The 23,122-nt window shown below is 46.2% G+C and overlaps 1 protein-coding gene across 1 annotated transcript in view; it reads left to right on the forward strand.

Annotated features, from left to right (window-relative positions):
- olf413 (DBH like monooxygenase olf413) overlaps window positions 1-23,122 on the forward strand; it is a 110,196-nt gene that overhangs the window by 47,498 nt on the left and 39,576 nt on the right. The window contains exon 2 of the mRNA XM_036815202.3: window positions 998-1,837. Within this exon, the coding sequence (XP_036671097.1) occupies window positions 1,307-1,837 (531 nt within the window). The 5' untranslated portion in view covers window positions 998-1,306. The remainder of the gene's footprint in view (window positions 1-997; window positions 1,838-23,122) is intronic.

Here is a 23,122-nt window from a genome sequence, read left to right on the forward strand (position 1 = left end):
CAAATGTAACCGCACACCAAATATGCGCAGACAGCTGCGACGGCAAGATGGCGAGATGGCAGGAGGAGGACAATCCGAGGGATAAGGACGGACTAGACGTCGTCAATGCGCTTGCGGTTCGTCTGGCTAAGCCGCCGCGATTTAATACAATAAGTCCCATTGGCCGACCTGGTCTGGTCTGGCCTCGCCCCCACTTGGCTTCCTCACTAACGGACGGACAACGGACAGCGGACAACGGACAGAGGGACGGCGGTTTGACTCGGGTTCGGTTCTGGGCGACCTTCTTCATTAAAATTATGACAAGCTGTAATTATCTTCGATTTGCTTTGACCGAGCCACAACGCACTAATTGCGTGCGAGGCCGAAGACTCTTGATATCTGAGAGGGAAAGCCGGAATTAGTCATTCAAATGCAGAAAGTTGAGGGAGTGGGTTGTCTGGCTCATTGGCACGGTTGAGTGAGGGCATGGGAAACATTTTGGCAACAGATTTCCGCAGAAGCCTTTATCCTTGACTCTCCACTGTGTACTATTTTAATGAGTGTAAGCGCTGTTTCGGAAGATATTTGCCATTTTCCTGTCACTGCTCAACCCTTCCCCTCCGAATTTAATTTCCCTGCTCACTGGAGTACTCAAAGCAATTTCGTCTTCCGACGTACATTGCTGTGAAAACTGCGTGACCAGGCTAATTAACGCTTCAAGGAAAATGTTGACGAACTCTCCACAGCAAAAATGAACCTTCAACTTTGTTGTGATGTGTGGATAGATGGATGGATGTCTGTGTGGCTGAGTAGCTGAGTAGCTGGATGGCTGTTTGGCTGAGTGGCTCGGTGGGGATGTGTATCTCATAGATACCGGTTCATAATTTATGTAATTATATGCGTTTAAACATTGCAGCACGAAAGAAGACCGAGGGCAGGAATCGAGTTCTTTCCACCATTACAGCCGACAACAAATTATAGCAATTATATAACATTTTTCTTTCCTTCCAACTTTCAGGTTGCATCCGCCCGATCAGGCCGAGCTGGAGCTTTGTTCATCCGCGGCTTTGTTCGTGTGACAAGCGAAACTAATGAGCAGCAAATCAGCAGAGGAAGCAGGAAGCAGCGACAAAAGTGAAATTGCTAAGTAAATAATCGTAACTGTGATAACACCAAAGAAGCAGATCTGAAGGTCCGAGACAGTTGCGTAATTACGAGCCATCGTCCAGTGATTTTGCGCGCAATAAATGTCAGCGTGGCAACAAGAAAAGTAATCACAACTATTTGCTAAACCCAAGCACCCAGCAAGCCCGGCAAATCGCACAAAATGGCTCGCCCAAGGAAGGCAGTTACAGCAGCAGCAGCCGCAGCAGCAGCAACACTTGCTGCTGACCCACCAGCAACACAGAGCAGCACGGCAGCAACATCGCTGCTCGGCAGCAGACGACCCTCAAGTTCAAGGCGTTCTTCGTTAATCACATGTTTTATATCCTGCCACACGTTCAGCTTGTTCCTGCTGCTCCTCCTTCTGGCCAGCGGAGTCCGGGCTGCCGGCAAGCTGGCCACTCGCAGCAACAAGACCTCGGGAGCAGGAGGAGCTCCGGGAGGAGGAGCAGGGGCAGCAGGAGCCGGAACAGCAGCCACATCGGCGGCAGCGGCCGGAACACCCATTTGGGATCATGCCATCGATTTGAATGAGGATTTTCGCATACTATGGCAAATCATTAATCAGGATATAACATTTGAAATACAGGCACGTACCCTGGGCTACGTCGGCTTCGGATTCTCGCCCGATGGCAATCTTGCCGGTGCCGATATGGCCATCGGCTGGGTGGACAAGGGTCAAACCTATTTTCAGGTAAGTGAAGCGCAAAATAAAAACCCAGCACAAAGAAGGTCCCAGTACCCGTTGAAGGAAAGGAATCCTAACGCGCCTAACGATTTTTCATTCCCGGCCAACGCTTTCATTTTTCCAATGCGTGTGGCCGGAAATTAAGGGCAGTCCTGGCCGGCCAGGCCAACTAAATGAAAAGTTGTCGCCCTAATATCATCCAATTTATTCTCGCAAAGTCTCGCTCCCAGGGCAAACATTTTGTGTTGATAAATATGTTGTATGAGAAATACACAAGAAAAACATTTTGCCACTCAACTTGGATTGTAATTAATTTGTGGCAAAAACAATGTCGCACAAAAAGGTGCGCGAAATGTGTATGTATACAGGCAGACAGTTTTGCCGGCGCTTGAATAATGACAAACTCATTTGCGGCGTTGGACAGAAAAGTTTTTATTTGCACTTTTGCCGCCCCAGCCCGGTTGGCTAATGGAATAGTTGGTTTTGCCGTTGTTACTTGATTATATCACTTAATCTGGCCGCTTGCGAGTTATTGCCAGATATTTGTGGCCGAGTTGTGGCACTTCCTTAGGACGTGCTTAGCCCAATCGAGGCTGCCATCTGATTTGTCCTTTTCAATTACGAACTAACGAAAACTAACTACAAAATTATGGCATATGGCCATGGCTCACATTTCACGCTGGTCGGGGTCACCTTCTGGGCTGTATTTCGACCATCAGATTGCACGAATTAGTAAGACCGATCAACCATTCCGTTTCAATTCGTGTGACAGCCATCATCGGACCACCAACTGCTGACTTTTGACCTTGCCCACCAATAAAACGCTAATTTTTCGTTTTTATTTGGAAAGTCGCAGGAGACGACGTCATTTGGCCAAGGTCCTGGCCACAGGGAAGTGCCGTGGCACCTCCTCTTTCCGAGGTGACTCTTCAGGAAGAGTAATAGGAGTCGTCACTGCAAAGTGTCTAATGAAATGCGAGTATTGCGTGCTGTGGTTGCGTAGCTCTTGGCTTTTCCGTTTGCTTTCTTTTTTCACTCCTGGCCTGACAGGATATGCGTGGGCCAGAAGTGGGCGGTGGGCTGGGTGGTGGGTGGTTCTCGGAAGGGGAGGCCAATTGTACGGCTGACACAAACAGAGAAAGCTTTTTTCCTTCCTCGACGTTGCTGTGTGATTTAATGATTTTCGAGGCAGCCAACGAAAATGTCACCCACACACATAGTGATTGTTATTGTTGTTGAATGTTAAATACCAGCCAGATACATTAATATGTCTGTCTGCCGCCCCCGACCTGCCCCGCCCCTGCCCCCTGCCCCTGCCCTGTCTGCTTGTGTGACGGTGTTAATTTCACATCTTGACGTGTCGTTGGTAATTGCGAGTTGCTTCAAATTGTACATACAATATCGTATAATGGGACTCGTGACTGTCACCTCGCCGCCAAACAGCCCCTGTGGGTTTTTGGGAGGGGGCCAGGACTTTGCTTTGACTTTTTGTAGGGGCGCTGATTTGTGGAGAGGTTCAAAGGTTAATTAGAGCTGAAACAGATATGCCGATTTAATATATTAATTAAGTGCCACAGGTGCAGGTGGAGGGAAGCACACGGCGTCAAAGCAATGTCAAAGGACCTGGACTTGTTTACTCTTGCCTCGGGCTGTGAGTTTTTGGCCTGTTCTTCTGTTTCTCTGTCCTCCTGGCCTTCTGCCTTTCACCTTTCTCTCCCCCAGCTCAGGAAAGCTTATCGCCCATAAGTTCTTAATTACAAGTGTCTAGTGGTCGGCCTGCTAATTGAAACAAATTATGCAATTATGCATGTTTCCGATATGAAAATATTTATGGAAAGCAAAGCAGCTCCATCGCCCACTAATTGGCTAATTTTTGGAATACTATTAAATTGTCAAACCGACTTTTGCCCAGAACAGATAGCTTTCTGTGGGCGTTGGGTGAAAAATGGATGGCCTAGTACATTTTTATGCTGCCGGCATTTATGGAATTTTCATTTAAAATTCAACAACCATCGACAGAGTGAGAGAAGAACACTGACCATAAAATATTTGCTTGTAGAATTCGTTCAATTGACTTTAAGCAGAGTCGGAACCGGAGAAGGGGGCAGAATCCACAGCCTAAAGCCTACGGGCAGCCAACTTCGAGAGTCTCTCTCTGTCAAGAGTTTTTATCTTAAGTGTCAGCCCAAGGGCAAATATATAAGCATAAGCTTAAGAACTGTCTGAGGGAGGGTCGCAGAAGGGGGATAAACGACGGAGCAGCATTGACATAGTTCTCATTAGACTGAACAATGTGTGGGAATTTTCGCATTCAATTTGGGCTTCCTTCAGCTCGGTTTTTTGGGCAAGTGCCATGTGCCTTGGCATACTTGGAATGCTTTTTGACTGGCATGGCTTATAAATTCTGCCATTATTATGATTATTTCTGGAGTCAGGCAATAAACTTAGGTTTGGAAAAGGCTTGTGGGAAAAACTTAAAGATAAAGTATCATCTTAAAAGCTAATTTTTGGGTGAGAACTTTCTTACAACTGAATAACAATAAGAGCAAGGAAACACTCCCTTTTACTAAGTGAAACTTTTTAAAATAAATATTCCTGATTTTCAAATATTAATTAATTCAACACTTGCACAGAAAATATGCCTGTTAAGCTCATATCTGAAGTACGTAAACATTTACGGAATGCAACGAACGCAGTAAGAAATCAATCTCATCAGTATATGTGTTTCCTGAATGTAAACAAACGGCTTTGGGGAAACTTGAAATGTATCTCACAGATAAACACGCATCTATCCGACATTTTAAACATTCCAAAGTCTTACCAACCGCCCACACGCAGCTTTATTGGGATATCACTCAAGTGGGACAAATATTTGATAAGTTCCTCGGGTTCCCTCCGTCTGTCTCTGTCTGGCCTGGTTTTCCCAGCGCCATGGCTCGGATTTCACCCAGAACTATCATCATTTATTGGCCAGTTGACCAGCATCTGAAGTTGACATTCCCACAGCGCCGGCGACGACAACAAGTGTAACTCTATAAGTCCGTTCTCGGAGCTCCCCTGCGAGCAGAAACTTTGCTCACTTTCACCCGCAGAGGAGGAAAGTGGAAGCCAAGCCAAGTCAAGTCGAGTCAACTCGAGACGGAGACAGGCACTAAATGGCCTCGGCGAATCCGCTTTTAAAGCTGACATAATCAAGAAGCCAAGAAGTGGATCTGGGGATGGGGTCTCGGCCTATTAGTCGCCCATTATTTTGTAGATACTTTTGCGATAAGCCCTTTGCCGCTGCCGCTGCCGCCGAAAAAGCGACGACGCTGATGATGATGCCACACCTAAAGAGAAATACTAATTTCGTGTAATTTATTTTCAACTTTTATTACACGCGCCCCGAGGAGCGGGCGTCTTATCAAAATTTTAATTAATACGCATCTGAGAAAAGTTTTGTGAAAATGGTCTCAGCGCCAGCGCCGCTTGGCCAAGGCCGAAAGGCCCCAAAGCCAAAAGCCAAAAGCTTCTTCTCCTGACGTTAATTAGTGCCATCCGAAGTGGCTGGCGACTTTGTTGCACTCGCTGGCGGAGTGGACTACAACAAACAAGCCACAACAAGCCATTAGCTGTTTAGAGCAGCCAACAAAAACCAAGCAGCGATTAGTATCTTAAAAGTACTTAAAAGGTCGTTACCCTGGCCCCATCTAAATACGCAGCGCAACGAGACGAAAAAATAGGGAGTACGGAGAACGGAGTTCGGAGTACGGAATACGGAATACGGCGAACTTGGCCAGCGACTAATTATTTAATTTCGAGTTTTAAGCATGCCTCAAGTCCGTCAGTCATCCCAGCGCAGCTTTGCCCCACGGCCACCGCACCCCGGCGGCCAGAGACGCAACCCATTAAGCGCAGAGATAACAGATCCATTATAGAAGAATTACGAGTGCGCAACATCAGCGGAGCGCCATCAACATCACAGTCGTCGTCATCTTTTGCTAATGACCATCGATGGCGATGCGATGCGATGTCGATGTTTTGTGGCCGTCGTAGTACATCACTCAAACCGAAGGTTGCTGGTGGAATTGACAGCAGCGGGCAGGGGGTTCGGCTTGCTCATGGTATCTATCCGTGTATCCATCCGTTTGACTCATTTTCAAGTGGTTACGCTGCACAAAAATAAAGCGAAGCTATGCCGGAGCTTCATTACAAACTCATTAAAGGTGGTAGAAATGAAACAACAGTTTTGGCAACCTTTTGAACCCAACGAATGCTCCCCGCATGCGTGCGCACTTTTTCCCGGGATTGAAGTGTATCTGGCAGATACACTGGGCATTAGCATCAGCATTAGCAATAGCATTAGCGCTATGTTCTATTTGGACGTACTGTGCTGTTAATTATCGGCGGATGATTAATTGTGGCAGTTCAGTCCAGTCGAGCATCGCAAGATCTGCGGCTTGTTTGGGGTCCGCTTTTGGCCTCCCTTCTGATTGGCATATGAGTAATGAGCTTTTTGTTTCCTCAGTTTTTTTGGTGCCATGACATGCGAACATCTTAGAGCGTTTTGAGTAATTTTTCTCTTTGTACAATTTGTGTGTGAAATTGTTTTCCCCCTGGCCATTCCATTCCGAATTCTATCTGCTGCCCACACACACTCGCCATCAGTCCGTAGATACGTCTATCCAGCAGCTTGCATGTCATCACTTCAGACCCGGAGTTCTGGGTTTCTTTTTCAGTCTTCGTTACTCGCTTTTTTACTTATTTGATTGGAGCGCTGGTGCTTTCATTACTTTCTCACAGCTGTGGCTCAGTGGCGTGCTCAGCGCTTAGAATTCAATTAGTTTTTATAGACATTATCCAATTTGTTCCTCTCCTATTCCGTTGGATAGTTGTTGGATAGTCGGGTGCGTGTTCAGCGGGAGTGTGAGCCGGGTATCTATAACTGAAGCGATTCGCGTGCTGAGCGTTCTGCGGCCGGCTCAATGGCCATTCTGAATCTCACTCTCCATTGTTCCTTAAAGCACTAAAGCACTATTTGTAGTTGAGGACACGCACACAACCACGCTGGTGGGGGTGTACGCCTACGCACACTCAGTCACCCACTTCATAAATCATAAATACATGCTGGCAAATTATATGGATGGGAAACCCCTCTGGTTCTCCTCCAGCAATTGGTCTGCTCGCGCATCGAGAGCACCAAACCAAATAAATAATAGTTAAATTTTTTCTATTATTCTCTTCCAGACACATAAATATTTTGTTATTCAATTTTGTGATATTTACCCTCGACATTCGCCCAGGGCTCTTTTATTGGCAGTGGGTGTGGATTGTGGACCAGCCAAATTGCTTCAATTGTTATGGGGAGTCGAGAGGTTTTGCCTAAGTTGTGATATGTATAGAGGCTTATGAATGGGATAAGAACTGGGGGCAGTGTGTAGTGATGGTAAACAATCTCAGAGAGGTGATTCTTTTATTGCTTCTTCTTAAAATTGCAAATGGTTACATAAAACCAAAGCCAGTAATAAACCGCTAACAAATTTAAGCCGACTTAATATATACAGAACTCTTAACTCATCAAGAGTACTCACGATACAAACTGTTACTTACCTTATAAGGCATCTAATGTACTCTTGTACTGTACAAGTGCCGAGCATAATGACCACGTCAGCAGTGCAAAACGAAATTGCCGAGATTATGGCCATTAACATAACTCAAATCACCAACTCATCATCTAATGAAATTCCATAACTTATTAATATAAATCCCCGACTGCCGCATTCGCATTCGCATTCCTGTCCCAATGGACCCAACACATTTCAAAGGCCATAAACTATGCATGGGAAACTTTCTTAGGATGTGCCGCAAAAGTACTTACCCAATCGAAGCGAATCGAATCGAGCCCAGCCGAAGCGTTCAAAATGCATCGATTTATGTTAACTTTTGGCCAATATCAAAGTCATTACTCATCAGTTTCGGGCTTAAACACACACACACAGGGAGAGCCTGGCGCAGACACTGGCAAATCAATTAACTGCCAAATCAATTTACAATTTATGCATAAACTTTATAATCAATAGACTTAAGCGCACGAGGACCGACATACGAATCCGTCTCGATTCCGATCCCGAACCCCATCCCGATCCCCTCTGCCAGCCTGTCAGTTTTAAAGCCAAAGCCGTAACAATTATGGAGGAGGGGCCCAGACCGAGGACGGGCAAATCCGTTAGGCCATAAAAGCCATAAATGCTCAATTACAGGAAGTAAATATGCACACTTGATTGCAGAATGTTGCGTAGATGGCCGGGCTTTGGTTCTGGCTTGGGCTCTGTCTTTGGCCAAGTCTCCGGGCTGAGCTAAGACTTGTCCTGGCCAAGTTGGCTGACTTTTAAAATTATCGCACATATCAAAACTGCAGGAGAGTGTGTGTGCTGTGTGTGTGAGGCAGGGAGAAATTTAATTTCATTACTTTCATGTGACATAAACCGTTGTCGGATGGCCTGGCCAAAAGCCCCTGGTCGTGTCGTCGTCTTCCCGGGCTCCTCTAAGCATTTTGATAATCTATTGCACATAACGCAAACCTCAAAAACCGCAAAACATTCGCCCCAGACCCCGGGACACTCCACTTGACTGGATGGATGCTGGGTACTGGATACTGGATACTGGATACGGGGTACTGGGGTTTAGAGCCCCTCCCCATGGCTCTCTGGCCGCTCAAGGCCCCGTCTTCGGGGCTATTAGTGCGTCGTTGTCTTCGGCGGGACAATGCCAAGTGCGCATATTTGCTTTAGCGGCCGCATCTTCGACAACGGCCTCTTCTTGGCCAAGACAACGGATAATTGCAGAAAGTACCGTTGCCCATATGCGAAAAGATTCTTTTTCCCGGCCCGACCCTGTCCCTGGCCCCAATCCCCACCCATAGTCCCCGGACCAGGCGCAGTTTTCGCTGCGTTTGCAAAATATTTGCTGGTGTCTTGGCCGCGCAATTTATGAGCGTTGAAAAGGCTTAGAAACCGGGTGAGAGGGGCTGGGGGCTGGAGGGGCCCCTTGATTATGTTGATAATGTCAGCAGGAGAAAGGGGTTAAGAGGGGCCACGGCCAAACCAGTTGCAACCGGTTCCCAGGCAGCATCTTCTTCGCCAGTCATATTAGCCTGTCCCGTTGCTTGTACCTGTTGTTCGTGTTGCTGCGGTGCGTAAAACGCCGGACTGCAGCCCAATATGGTCAACGCTCTTTTAGCCATGTTTACACGTTAAGTGTGTTTGTATGTTAAGCATTCGCCTTTTTCGTTTCTCGCTTCCCAGGCCTTGCCGCATGACATTCCCAATTGCTGTTGTCGTTGTCGCCGGTGTTGTCGAGTGTCTTGCTAATCACTTTTTGATTGTCAGAGGTACCAGAAATCACACCCGGCCCAAAGATGTAGATTGAGATGCTCTGGATACCGGAGAGATTGGGGATGCCAGAAATGGGGACTTTCAGCCAGCTCTTCTACTTCCCAAAATACCATCTTGAACCGCGTAACCTTTTTGGCCGCAGCTATTTGCCTAGTTTTTGTGTCTTTTTGCATCTGATATCTGCGCACCTTTAAAAGATGCTAACGGGACTGCGGAGGCCTCTCCGCCAAAAGGAGTTGCGTGAAAGCATATTTATGTAAAAATGTGTATCTTTTCGAAAGGCCTCTAAGCTGCGAGTTAAATGACATCGCAATTGGGGAATGGCAAGCGGATCGCAAAAATAAGAGGAAATTAAACAAAACTCCACATCTTGCATCTCCCTCCACAGGCTAGTCGCTCTCTTTCCCCTTTGCGGCGGCAATTTTTATATTCATCATTAATTAAGCGCTAAACAGACGCCCGCTGCGAAGAGTATCTGGGGGATTTACATCGGGGAGGGGGGAGCTGTGGAGAGTGCACAGCATGACATCATATTCAAGAAATTGGTAAGGGAAGTCGTCATATATGCATGCATGCAGCGTAGTGAGGGGCGAAATGTGTTCTTGTGAACTGAGAAAAATCGTTACAAAGTCAGTCTACCTAGGAGTTTATAAAAATATCTTGAGATGTTCTTCCCTTTTTACAAAGTACAACTTTAGAGGTTACAACTTTTGAGGGATATTAATCTTTTTGATCTTGAACATCAAGAGATTCAACTGGAACTTATATTTACTCTTAGGCTGGACTTTATTTCTGACTGGTTCATGAAATACCAAAATCCCATAATATCTTAGTGACACCCAGAAAAAGCAAGTACTGGTGGCATTTTTTCCCTGTGCACATATTAAAAACTGCATGGAATTGATTTCGAAATAGAAGCAACCACCGCAGCTCATCATGATGGTGGAGAGAACGATTATGATGATGAGGCTCCGGATTGTGGATGCTGTGGCCGAGGATCCCCTGCCTGGGCTGCGTGTTAATTAAAAGCCACTGGACGCTGGACCAGGCGGACGGGAAGGGGGGGCGATTAGAGGCGGCGGGGAGTGAGTGCAACAACCTTGGCACTTCCTGGGTACTTAGTCAACGCTTCGGCCTCTTGATTATGGCCGGGGCACTGGTACTCGGTACTGGGTAGAGCACACACACTCAGTCCATATATAAATACTCTTGAATGTAAATGCGTAGGCAGCGTCAATATATACGCTCCCCCATAAGTCCCCCTCCCATGCCCAGTAGCCAGAGATTCGGAGGGTGAATCGGGAACGGGAATGGGAACGGGAATGGGAACTGCGAACTGGAACTGGGCATTAACGTCCGCTGACTAATGATGAAATGCGTGGCATTCGCTGAGCTGGGTTGGGTACGGGTCTCATTTATGTAGAAAAGGATTAAGGCCATAAACCAAATGGCTGACGTTGGAGCTTAGCATGAAAAATGATTGTCGGGCCAGTCATCAGTCGGTAGTTTTTTCATAAGCCCTGCCCTCTGAGGTAGGTGTTAAAGTGCCGCGATTGTGGACTCCGTCTCGGACTCCTCCGATTCCAGCCAGCCAAGACAAGTGCAGTGCCGCTGCCGACGAGCTATAAGCCGGGATTGGGCTGGGCGGCCAAAGCCTCTGAGTTATTTGCATAAGTATTTCTGATGTACGTTGATAATGGAATTTCAGTGACTCGATTAAGGCGGTGAAAATACGCCCAAGCATTCGGGTTATTCAGTAGGGAAAATTAATTAGAAATCGAGCAATGGGAGGGACCGATCCCTCGTAGTGCCCCAATAATGCAGGCGATTGAAATCGTTTGGGCCAACATCTTTGGCTAATACTCGTACATTTGTCCATTTGCCTCGGACAAATGGCCCCGAAAGAAAAGTTTTTATTTTTCAACTTTTCTGTCAAAGTTTTTCGGCCCGAAACGAGCTTCAAGTCAAACAAAGCTTGACCACATCGAGCGAGACAATGGCACCCAGAGGCGCACTTAGGCGGTCAAAATGCACACAAATCAAACTTGGCCCAGTCCGGTCCGAAGACGACCGCAACGTGGCCCGCCGTTGGTCTTTTATTAAAAAACCGTAACTAATGATGCCTAAATTCGCAATAAAAATGAAAAACCAAACGCACAATATGGTCCATTAGAGAGCTTTGTCGTTGTTGTTGCGGGGCTATTAGAGGTTCGTCCCTCGCAATTTGAAACAATTTTAATAATACAAAATAATATTGCGGAGAAAAGCCAGAAAGGCAAACATCGTGGCTAGAAAAAGCGGGCACCAGCTTATTGTGACAAATTTTAAGTAATTTCATTTTTATTTCACCAACAGCCTCAACTTTTTATATTGTTCTTGAGGCCCAAAGCAGGGAAAGAGGACGGAAAACACAAATCAGCCCAAAGAAAAATCCAAGAAAATAAGGGCTTCAATGAGGAGCACAAAGCGGAGTCCTCAAAGCAGCTTTTCACTTTATATAAATTTCCCTTTCGCAGAATCCAAAGCTGCTTCCGTCTCATTAAAGTCGCTCTGGCAAAAACAAAACTTTCGTCGCCGCCCGAATTCCCCGAATATTTATTTACACCTTCACCGGAGGATAAATGTTCCTCCTTCGACACCTCCCCGCATCCTGCTCTTGTTTGCTTTGCATGTGTCTAAAAGGCAGACAAAGCCAAATCCAAATCCGTAAGCCACATGGCCCCGGGCGTGCGAAAGCCGACAAAACGGAAAATACTTCAATCAATGTAAAAATTGGGCGAAAAAGGCGAGCACATAGGTAAAGGTTGGCGGGAATGAAAGGGCCTTTTGGGTGGTTAGCAGCAGGAAGTGGAAAAATAATCAGAGAAGTTAAATCTGTGGGCGCCATATGCCGACCGACGGACCGACAGACAATCCTTCGGCGAGGGAGTCAGACAGAGACACACCCAGGCACATAAACAATGAAATGGCTGCTTAAATATATCTTCCTTTTATATATCTTTACCCTGTGCAAGAACAAAGGGTGATGGGTAGGCACTTTAACAGGAGGCAAGGATGGACAATGGAAAATATTAAAATTTGGTTTCCTCGAGAATTAGAACTACCAAATAAATACAGATCAGCTGTAAGTCCTAACCTTAACTAACTTATTAGATCAACCATAGTGATTAACCATCTAATGTCATTCCACAATTAATTTTAATTAATATTTCATAATATAAAAGCGAGAGAAAATGAATTAAAATAACAATCCGTCAGATATTGAACTCTGCTAATCTTATCAACCATAGTGATTAACTGTCTAATGTCCTTACAGAATTGAGATTAATTAATATTTCATAATATAAAGTGGAAGATAATTAATTATAATACCAATACGGCAGGTATTGAGTCAGCCTTTGAAGGAAAATATTTTTCATTTAATAGGACCGTATATAAGCAGCGTAATGAGTGTCTTTCGTTCGGTTACTACCGATATCATCCGAAAATTCGATACGGTTGGTCTGAAAGCCGAGAGCAGAAGTACGAAGCAGACTGGGTAGGTCTGGTTCGGTTCGGCTGGGGTTTTGCAGCCCTCATAGCAATTGTACTGAGCTTTTGAAGGCTCCTTGAAAACCTATTGGAGCTATAAATCCTTTGTGTTTTCAATTTTTATTTTATTGCTCTCCGCAGGCAAGTGTGTGTGCGTGCCTGGCCCGGAGTGTGTGTGAATTTGAGTCCCTGTGGCAAGGTGAGCACCAAAACACTGAAACACCAAAACACCGAAACACAGAAACACCCAACCCAACGAACTCTGCCATTTTCGGGGAGTGACTCAGTGGGAGGAAAGGGGCCAGAAATTACAGCACGCTTTCAGGGACAAAGCACAAATGCACAAAGTAAAATTTAAACAGATACAGCCATCTCCAGCCCCTGGGGGTTGGCCACTTCTATTGGGGTTAGTCTTGAGACGGGGGGTTGAGCACTACACTTCCGCGTTCGAGGCAATTGAGTTAATCTAGCAATGAGTTGGCCTGGTGGGGCAGGTAGAGCAATTGGGGATGTGTGAAATTGTTGCTGGTGGGGTGGCACGTGGGCGTCTCTGGAGTGTGGTTGCTGCAGATAGCAGATGCGCCTAAATAATTGCTGATAAATAACAATAATTCCGGGGTGGGCCGAGACAAAAAACGAAATTGGATGCCCGGATATTGCAAGTGAAGTCAGCCAAATAAAAGTTGATTTGTCTGGGATATTATATTCGGACCTTGGTAATCCCATTTAATCTGGGAAGATTGCGTCGTCGTTATTCTGGGCCTGGTTTCTTAAACACCCTCTTGATTAGATTAAAAGGATGAGAAAGGTTCCTTCATTATCATATTTTAGGTATTATAACCTTTTACTTCCCGATGCTTTGACTTTACAACGCACTCCTGATTTCTTTTAAAGTTAGGACCAAGCTCGAGCTGCTCAATGGGTTTATCAAATGATCTTATACCTGCACTCTAAGAACTCGCCTGCATTCATGCTCGATACAATTCCCCGAGCAATCCATTCTCCGGAGCTCCTTACTCTCCCGCTGTTTTGCTGCCATTATTGTTACGGCTGCTTTGTTGCTGGCTGGTCGCTTTTCCACGCTCCCGCCATTTAAACGTAGAAATAAATGACTCCTTGGCTGGAAAGTTTATTTTAACCTCGGAGCCCAAGAGTGCACGGAGCAATAATCGAATTTGAGTGAATTAAGATTGGGGAATTGCTCTCGAACAATGGCATGAGTGGAGAGTCCTGCCACATGTGAGGGTGTATGGGTGGAAAATTATCCCTAAAGTAAACACAGGGCATGACCGAGGACTTCTCCACTCCACTCCATTCATTCGAACGTATTTTTTATTTGTTTACCGATAACACTTGGCACTAAAAGGGGACCAGAGGATGGCAGCTGGGCTGGACGGCTTCCCCGGCCTGCGACAGCAATCAGAACGCTCTACAAATAGCAACAAGCCAGCTTCCCCTATCTGGCTCTATCTTCTCTGCCTGTTTGTGTTTGTGTTTTCATCAAATAAAATTGACACACACAAGTGTTAGCCGCTTAGGTTGACAGCTTTCCCTTCGCTTCCATTTCCGTTTCCGCATCTGCTGCGAGCTCTTCTTGGCTTTCCCTCCTCGGGGACTGCGGATCCTACGGCCAAGGACCCGGCTAAGGTCTCCCCTTCCCTCCCCTTTGCTGACTTTGGGCCTGGTTAATTCTCTATCTTGCTCCTCTTTGTGGGTGTTTGTGTTGGGCCTGAGCTTTTGATTTGACAGTTTAGTTAAATTAAATTGGGGCTTAGACAGAATAAAAACAGAGACGATAACGGACTCGGAATATATTCAAGGAAACGAGGCGCAGTATACCCCAGAAATCAAAGTTTATGGCATTTTCATGCATACAATTTAATTGTTCAACTGAGCGTCTATCTTTTATTTTGTGAATAATTTAGTTTCTTTTAATTCCGATTTTTTATTCTATGTATTCATTTTATTCTATGCAAACAAAATCAGTCATGGGGCAAATATTTTTTTGGCACACTTCAGAAATTTATGAATTGTTAAAACGTTAAAAGAATTTTCTTTGATTAAAATATTTTCATTTGACTATTCAGATCTGTGGCAAAACAAGAATCGCTCATCGAATATTTAGTCGTTTACATTTTCATTGAACAACAAATGCAATGTTCGGCAAAACATGAAATTCAATGGAATTAAGTTGACTTTTGGCCGTAATTTTGTTTGTTTACATAAGGGGAAAAGTACAAATACACAGCCTAGCAGCTAAGGGGTAATGTATTCCTAGATTGCCATTTACCTTCATCAAAAAAGCCGCTGCGAGTGGAATCTAGTTATATCCTAATCGCCACTCAGACACTCCCACACAAACACTTTCCTACACACTACGGGCCCGAACCCTGTTTAAAGTTCAAAAGCGTTTGAGGCAACAAAATGTTTGAGTGGTGGAGCAGGGGGCCTGCGGCGTGGGGTTGGGTGATCCAAGGGTTTTCGGGGTTTTGAGGGTTCCGACGGGGTGAAGTTGGCTCGGGGCGCCTGGCGTTGCCTGCGTCAATTGAAGTTTTAACATACAAATGTAATTAAAACGTTTTACGTATCCGCCGCCAGGCACAAGAACCAAAAACACAAAGTAGTACGAGTACATGGGGAAACGCCCGACATGCGCAAGTGTGTGTGTCCAGAAAGGGGAAAGCGCTTTCCACTCCCCATACAACGCACACCAACTCGGCCGAGACACTCGAAATTGTTGCCGGCGGATGCAATAAGTTGGTGATAAGGTGTTCATTCCCCGGGGTCCGCAGGGGAAAACCTTTTGCAAACTTGTCAAAAATCAGAGAAACGGGGCGAGGATACAAAAAACGTGTTTTCCGAGTCGCTCCCCGGCAGTGAAAACAATGCCAATGTCGTTGTTAACCTTTTTCGGCATTCGCAGCCCGGCTGCCGAGCACCCACCACCCATTAACTCCCCTGGACTGTGGCGCAAACAATGATATTTGCATTTTTTATCTTCGCCACCCCCACTCGCGCACTTCCCCCTGAAATTGGATACAGGCCGAAGGGCTCCCGGCATCTCGGCACGTTTTCGGGGGCATTTGGCGAGGAGCGCAATAAAAACGCAGAAGATGAGGCCTCATATCAAAGCGATCGTGGATTTATGGCCTTAATAATAGGCGAAAGCGGAAGGGACGGGCTGGCTAAATTGGACAGAAAAGACAGAAAACACAGAAAAGGGAGCAAGTGGACAAGTAATTAGGGAAAGGATTTTCCAGCGCGTTTTTCGGGAAATGAGCCATTTTTTCTTCCGAGCAGTAGGCCATAAAGTACGTGAGCTGCTGGCAAACTGGAAATGAAAGACATTTAAATTGCTCGGAAAAAGTTGAACGCGAAGTTTGTATCTCAGATCTTAGTTGTTTTGGATTTCGGCCCACTCTTTCGGCCACGGCGTATTTACTAAAGTGAAAATCCCGGCGTCCCCACGGTCGGTATTCATCAATTTCGCCTTTGAAAGCGACCCTCAGGGTTGACAGCTTATCAAACTCCCAAACAAAGTCACAAACAAAAAAGAAATCCCAAAAAAGGAGCAGCTGCCACAAAGGGTGCACAGACACATATATATGAGGGAAAATATGCGGGGGGCGAGACACCATTTGCTCATTAAAATAAAATTTTGCACAAATATTAAACAGCCGAAAACGTTCCGAGGCATATAATCCGAATGTCGCTGGCAATCCTCAATCTGCCACTGACATTGAGTGGTTAAGTGGTGAGCAGAGCGAAGGGAAAGGGGCAGGGGACTTTCATTGAGGGCTGAGTGGAAGTTCATTTTTCTGAGATAACTCTCTGGTGGCACAGAAAGTGTCAAAAACGCTTAATAAACGTCAATGTCAGGCGATTCCAAGTCAGCGGCGAAATTCAAAATTTTTCAAACAAAACACAATCCTGCCAGGCGGGGAGGGGGATGGGATGAGGTGCTGTCAGGGATTCGGGATTGGGGATTGGAAACCAAAGCGCAATTGAATTCGCACAGTCAGGAGCAGCGGGAAGGAGCCGGAGCATCCGAGGACACACATCTCGATGCCAATCCCTCAATTCCGGCTCTCGGTTTCACATACTTTCATTCCATTTCACTTCCAGCCATTCCGTTTGGTTCGGCTCGTCTCATTCAGCCGTCGTTCATTCGCTTGACAAATGGAGTGTCATAAATGCAGCCCTTAAGGGCAGCCCCACCCACTGGCGCCCCGAAACACCTCCCTCCCCTTTATGCTAAACGACACGTAGACAGGCCACCCATCCCACGGCCCACACCACCCACACCACCCACGCAAAGCAGGCCGAAGAGCTAAAAATGCACTGGGGGATTGGAGATATATTTGAATTTGCTTTTAGTTTTCGGGTCGCCTGTGAGATACATTCAACAGATTTCGATGGCAGCCGTTACGGATCGCATTTAAAAAGTGGTTTCAATGTTCAAACTGGGTGATAGGGTGGTCCATCGTTTGGATTGAGTGATGAACGATGAATGTACCCTGCATTATAAATGAGCAGGTGTGCTAATTACAGAGAAAATTCCATATATTGTTGTAAAATGTTCGTGATTGACCAGTCCAAACAAACTATACCGGTTACGAAAAAAGTAGCCAGTATTTCAATGAAGTAGGTGTTCTATTTAAGGAGGAAATTTCGAACAGCCTGGACATATTATAAAATGTTTGTATCTGACCACGATGATCATTTTATAAAAATACTATGTTAGTTATTTATTTAAAATGCACAAAATAAAGATGATTTAATGTAAATATCAATACTTGGTCAAATGTGTAATTTTGGAAAGGCAGTCCTAACATTCTTGATATAAATCCTAATGGTGCTACCAGAATAACTCGCTAGATTTAATGGAATTCCGGCATGCACATGGCTTACCCAGTTTTACATCCTGTTTGTCCCAGCAGGAGCAACCCTTCGACCTCCACGGTATCAGAACACCCACCGCAGCTGCAAAAGGGACACCCGCAGACACAGACAAAAACTGACAGACGTCAGCTTAACAATATGACAAATACAATTTTTCGTCTTTATAATTTAATTTTACTATAAAAGCGCATTATTGTATAATGCGTTGGCTATCCCTCACGGCCCCGCCCCCAGAGAAGCAGAGTGCCATCATCAGCGTCGGCATCCGCATCCGCACTCACATCCGCATCCGCAGGCGAGGGGGCGTGGCTGGAGGCAGGGAGCCAACAGCGTTTGGGCGGCACACTCTCGGACAATTGAAAGCGATATATAAAAAATAGTCACTTCCTCTGGCTCGCTCTATCTCGCTTCCTTTGTTTCTTTTCATAATTCTTTCTTTTTTATGAATTCTTTTTGCGGTATTTGTCAACACGGGGTGGCAGAGGATAATGGGATGGGGTTGGGATGGGGTTGGGATTGGGTTTTGGATGGGATGGGTTAGGGTGGGGTGGGGAAAGTGTCTGGATGAACGCCCTAGAGTTAATTTTGAGTGACGTGCAAAGTTTGTTAATTGAATTTGCCTTTTTGATATGTATGTCACATTGATGATGACGCCGCAGTACAGTGGGGACTAGCTAAGTGGGTTGTGTACATGACATTAATTGAGCGCACTAGTTAAAAGGGTTGCTGGCTCCCCTGCCATTACGTCACCACCCTCCGGTTATGGACAGCCATCAAGTTCAGCCGGGCTGAGTGGAGGGCTGGCAGGCGGGCTTCGAGAGATTGTCTAATGCAAATGGGCGAATCAAGTTCCCCCTCGGGGCTGAGCAACTCAGATTGCGGATGGGAGAGTGCTAAAAAACAATGGGGAGCGCTCCCAGAAGTGGAAAATTCAACAAGCGTTGACTCTGAAAATTAAAGAATCCTTTGATGAGTGCTGTCCAATTAGGGGTTAGAACAACAACCAAATTATCTCTTCCATTTTGGCCATTAAGTGCAGCGTTTTGAAATTGTGCCAATAACGCAATTACGGCTTTGTTCCAAATTGGCTAGAGTAAGTAACTTGTTGGGTTGTTCTGGGTTGTACAAGGATTACATTTAAATATTTTGGATATTCTCACTCTTATAACTCGGGCGTTTGAACTACTTTTCGTATGTCCACTGTTCACTTCCATTAATCCGGATGTCGCTTTTTCTGTGCGCCGTGCTCCACTTTGATTTTGATTGTTTGCAGCTGCATTTCACTGGCCACGTTCCAGCCCATCCCATCGACCATCCCGCCCGTTTTTAATCATTTTAATATGCCACTTTTTGTCCGGCTGTCCAACGCTGCTTAATGCATCAATGAATTTAACAGTTATCAGCGGACAAGTGCCGGGCGGGAATTGGGGGGGTTTTGCCGACAAATGGCAGGCACTAATTTATATGTGCTTAATGCCACCGCATGCATTCAAATGCCTTAGTCGGGCAATAATCACTGGACGCTTTAATGTAATATGACCATTGAAGAACATTTAACTCGTTCAATTGCTGTCATTCACTGCCCGCTCGCCCCTTTCCGGCGATATACAAATTGCCACACTGACTGAACAAGACAAAGTGATTGATATTTAATCTAAAATAAAAGCCAAAAGTCCGTTGGGCAATTTCAATTTTAATAAAATGCCTTTTATCTGCATGAATAGAGAGGGGATGGATTGCAGTGGGTGGTGGATAGTGGATGGTAGGAGATTGAGGATGAAGCCGAATCCTGGCCATGTTTACAATCGGAGGAGGGTGCCAGCCAAGTTGCATTGCATTGCACAATTTGTTGCTGTTTGATTTCATAAAATATTAACTAGCAATTTGCAGTGTCTGCAAATATATGCTGCTTATGTAGAAAGCTGGCCAGTCTAGGGTTAGGCAAACACACGCAGCTGCCGAAGATGAGTCGGGCTGACTGATGGACTGATGGACGGACAGGACGGCTCAAAATCAACTGAAAGCGATTTAATTTGCCACAGACCGGGCCTGGAGAGCACTCTGGCTGAAGGATACAAGCTCCTTCGGTTTCGGCTGAGGCTCCACTGCAGTCCCGAGCACTCAGGGTGCTCCACCCCCCTTGAACACACTTTAACTATATTAATTGATATACTTGCTCGCAGCGGTAATTTAAGCCAACTGAAGTCGCCTGCCAATGCCAATATCATCAGCCTTACAACTCATCAGCATCATCAGCCCAGTGAGGGCGGGAGATTTGGAATTGGAATTGGTTGGGCTTGGGCTGGGGCTTGGTCTTGGTCTTGGGCTGGAGCCCTGTTCTGGGTGGAGATTTCGTTTCTTGATGACTTTGCCCAGGGGCGCGCTCTCTTTTCGGCGCTGACACAGAGGGGAGGGAGTCGCACAGACTTTGTGCACTCCTGCAGGCAAATAGGCAGGCAACATGGCGGATACGTAATCAAATGTACATAAGGCATCAAACGACGACGGCGGCGACGCCATCAATTCCTAAGCCAAGGCGGCGAGTGTGTGGGTGAGCAGGAAAACTCGGGCTCCAAAGAAGCTCCTGTGGCATACATCAAGTGCAGGCAGGCTGGAAGGCAGGGAAATGGGGCAGGAAGGGCAGGACAAGCAGTGCACAGGAAAACAATTTACAATGCCACCAACTTAACAGGATGTGCGGGGAGCGGGGCTGCAGCATACAATTTTGGCACTGGCAAATGGCAATAGATAGCTAAGACAGTTGGCAGCAGGAAGGGGCGTTTCGCAGAGGTGGGCTCGAACAGTTCTCTGGAAACGTGGGGATCAATAGTTTTCCACTGTCTAGCTATTCATTTTCCAAGGCATTTCACTGGCGCTCTTTTCTCTCGTCCTTTGAACTCCCCCGAGCTCGCTCCATCTAAATCATAGAGACCTGTCGCAAACTGCAAACCTTTCTCAAAGCGTGAAAACCTCGCAGAACTTTGCTGGCAACTCTCCGAAGAAGGCACATATTAGTACGTCCGGGTGTGCAGAAAGCAGAGCTAACATTTTGATATTCGTGTGATGTGTGTAGTGGGGGAACCAACCCTTTTGCTGTACGTTGCTCGGAGTGAATCTGTACACGATGCTGGGCATTAGTGGGCTGGCAATAAGTTTAATGTGTGCTCCGAGCATATTTTAAGGCCTTGCTAGCCAGCTGTCAGTTCGGCTGAGTTCAGATGACTTGAGCGGAGTCGAGCTCAGTTTGCCGTGATGACGGTTCCCCTCTATGTACTTCACTGAACTGTCCCAGCTGACGTTGAATTATCATAAATTGCCGAAGTTTGTTTTTGGCATAACAAAACTTGGGCGGAGGTCCTCTGCGATCCTTTCTGCGAATGGGAGTGTGAAAAGTTTCCATCAGGCGAAAATCAGACAATTAGGCTCATGTTGTGCGAGGGCGGAAGGGGTTTTTCCTAGCAATGCAGTGACAGCGCGGGGAGGAAGGACTTTGCATAAGTTTGCTCCCAGCCTTGCTGCATAATCCTATTAAATTCACGTTGCGGCCTGGAAAAGCAAAGTAAACCGACTGGCAAGGGGAAAGCTCAAAGGTGCTTAATTTGTGCGCTGCTTTTATTGATTTCCCCCAGCCACCACCTCCCATCCAAACCCCCTCCCCCGCACACACACATTAGAAGAGGAGCTCCGGCTAAAAGGTATTAAAGTCTTGACAAGGCTATTAAATGCTTAAGAGGCAGCGACGTTAATGACAACATCGCAAAAAGGCCAAACCAGGGCAAGGAGCTGTCTGCCCGAGCAGAAGTAGTCGGCGAGCGCCGCGCAAGGATTACAATTTACGAGTCCTGCGAACCATGAAGGTGTGATAAAATTTCAGCAATTAAAAAAACGTGTGCGTTGACAACGGCAACGAGAACGAGACCGAGAACGGGATCCGGATGCGGAGGTGAAGGTGTGCTGCAGGTGAGTGGGGAGAGGGGAGGCGCAGCCTCGAGGACCCGCGACAAGTACAACAGGAGAGCAGAGTCAACGTGGCATGCAACTTAAAAAGAAAGTGGGAAATGTAAATTTCAATCGAGTTCCCGAGGGAATACTCTTCTGGCGAAAAAGATTTTGTATCCAATTACTTTTGCAAAGTGATGCTTTTAATTGCTTTCGAGAAACCTACAATATACAAAAGTATGGCATCACTTTTAGCTTGAAAGAAAGCTTTAAAATGTGTAGCATACTTATGAGGACCACCTCCCAGGGATCCTAAGATACATTAGAAAAGTCATGTACTCCTTGTTTTAGACACATAGAGTTCCCTTCACTCGACATTGGCGACATTTCTGCCTCTTCACCGACGTCTTTGTGCGCCAGCTCACACACAGCCATGCCAGGTCACCTATAAAAGAAAGTTGTGAGCTGTTTAAACGTCGTTGGCATTTGAGAGCAGCTCCAAGAATATTGCAAATTTATGCGCCTTCCCCTTTTGCATAATTACCCCTCGACGACCCCGAGTAACCTGCCACCCCCCTCCCCCCAGCGACCACGCCCACGCACACGCAGATTTTGATAACGTCGCTTCATGTTGGGTGCTTGCAACATTGCAGCGCGTATTTTTAATTTCCGTCAGTGCGCTGTCTCCCTCTCTCTTTTTTCTAGATAAGCGGAAACATGTCAAGGTGCGACTGTGTGTGTGTCTAGGCACGAGTGTGTGTGCGCAGGTTCGGGCAGATAATGTTAAATTAAAAGGGAAGCTGTGCCAAACAGCAAAACGGGAAGAGGAACTGCGCGCCTGCGATCTTGAATTATGCGTTCCCAGATTACCAGTATGTGTGCCAGAAAGAGACAGCAAGCAGTCGGAAACGGGGAGGAGCTAGACCATTATCAGCCCCATAGATGGAAATATTCTACAAAATTTATGTTGAATGTTTCGCCGCGGCAACAGCGGGCGGGAGAAGAAAAAACTTTTAATTAGCCAACTAAAATGGCGAATGGCGCAGGGCCTGAGATATGATTAATTAAATGCCGGCATGTAATTCGGCCGGCAACAACACGCAGCAGAGGATCCAGATGATATAAATTGGGGCAAATTAATTGCAACAGCCTCAGGTGTGTGGGTGTGGGTGAGTCAGCCCCGCTTGCGTGTGTGTTTGTGGGAATTTTTCGATGTAATTAGATGATGGAAAACGCTCATTTTGCCATCCAAAGGTGGGGGAGGGGGTTCCAGCCGAGGGTAAGACAGATGGATAACTTTTTTCTATGCGCTATAATCTGTCAGCCGGGATAAAACAGCTTGGGAAAGTGCACATCCTGCTAAGTGTGATAAAAGATGGGGCATTAGCAGGAATAAATCAAATGCTCAGGTGGAGGTTGGCGGGAAAGCTGACCACCAGCTGCGTGTTTCCTTGTAAATGGTGGGGAATGCAATCTGCCGAATGAATAGACCGAAATCATCAAATGGAAAGGGGAAATCGAATGCGCATTTGCCACGACAACACGA

This window comes from Drosophila suzukii, chromosome 3 (genome assembly GCF_043229965.1).
Source record: "Drosophila suzukii chromosome 3, CBGP_Dsuzu_IsoJpt1.0, whole genome shotgun sequence".
Taxonomy (NCBI): domain Eukaryota; kingdom Metazoa; phylum Arthropoda; class Insecta; order Diptera; family Drosophilidae; genus Drosophila; species Drosophila suzukii.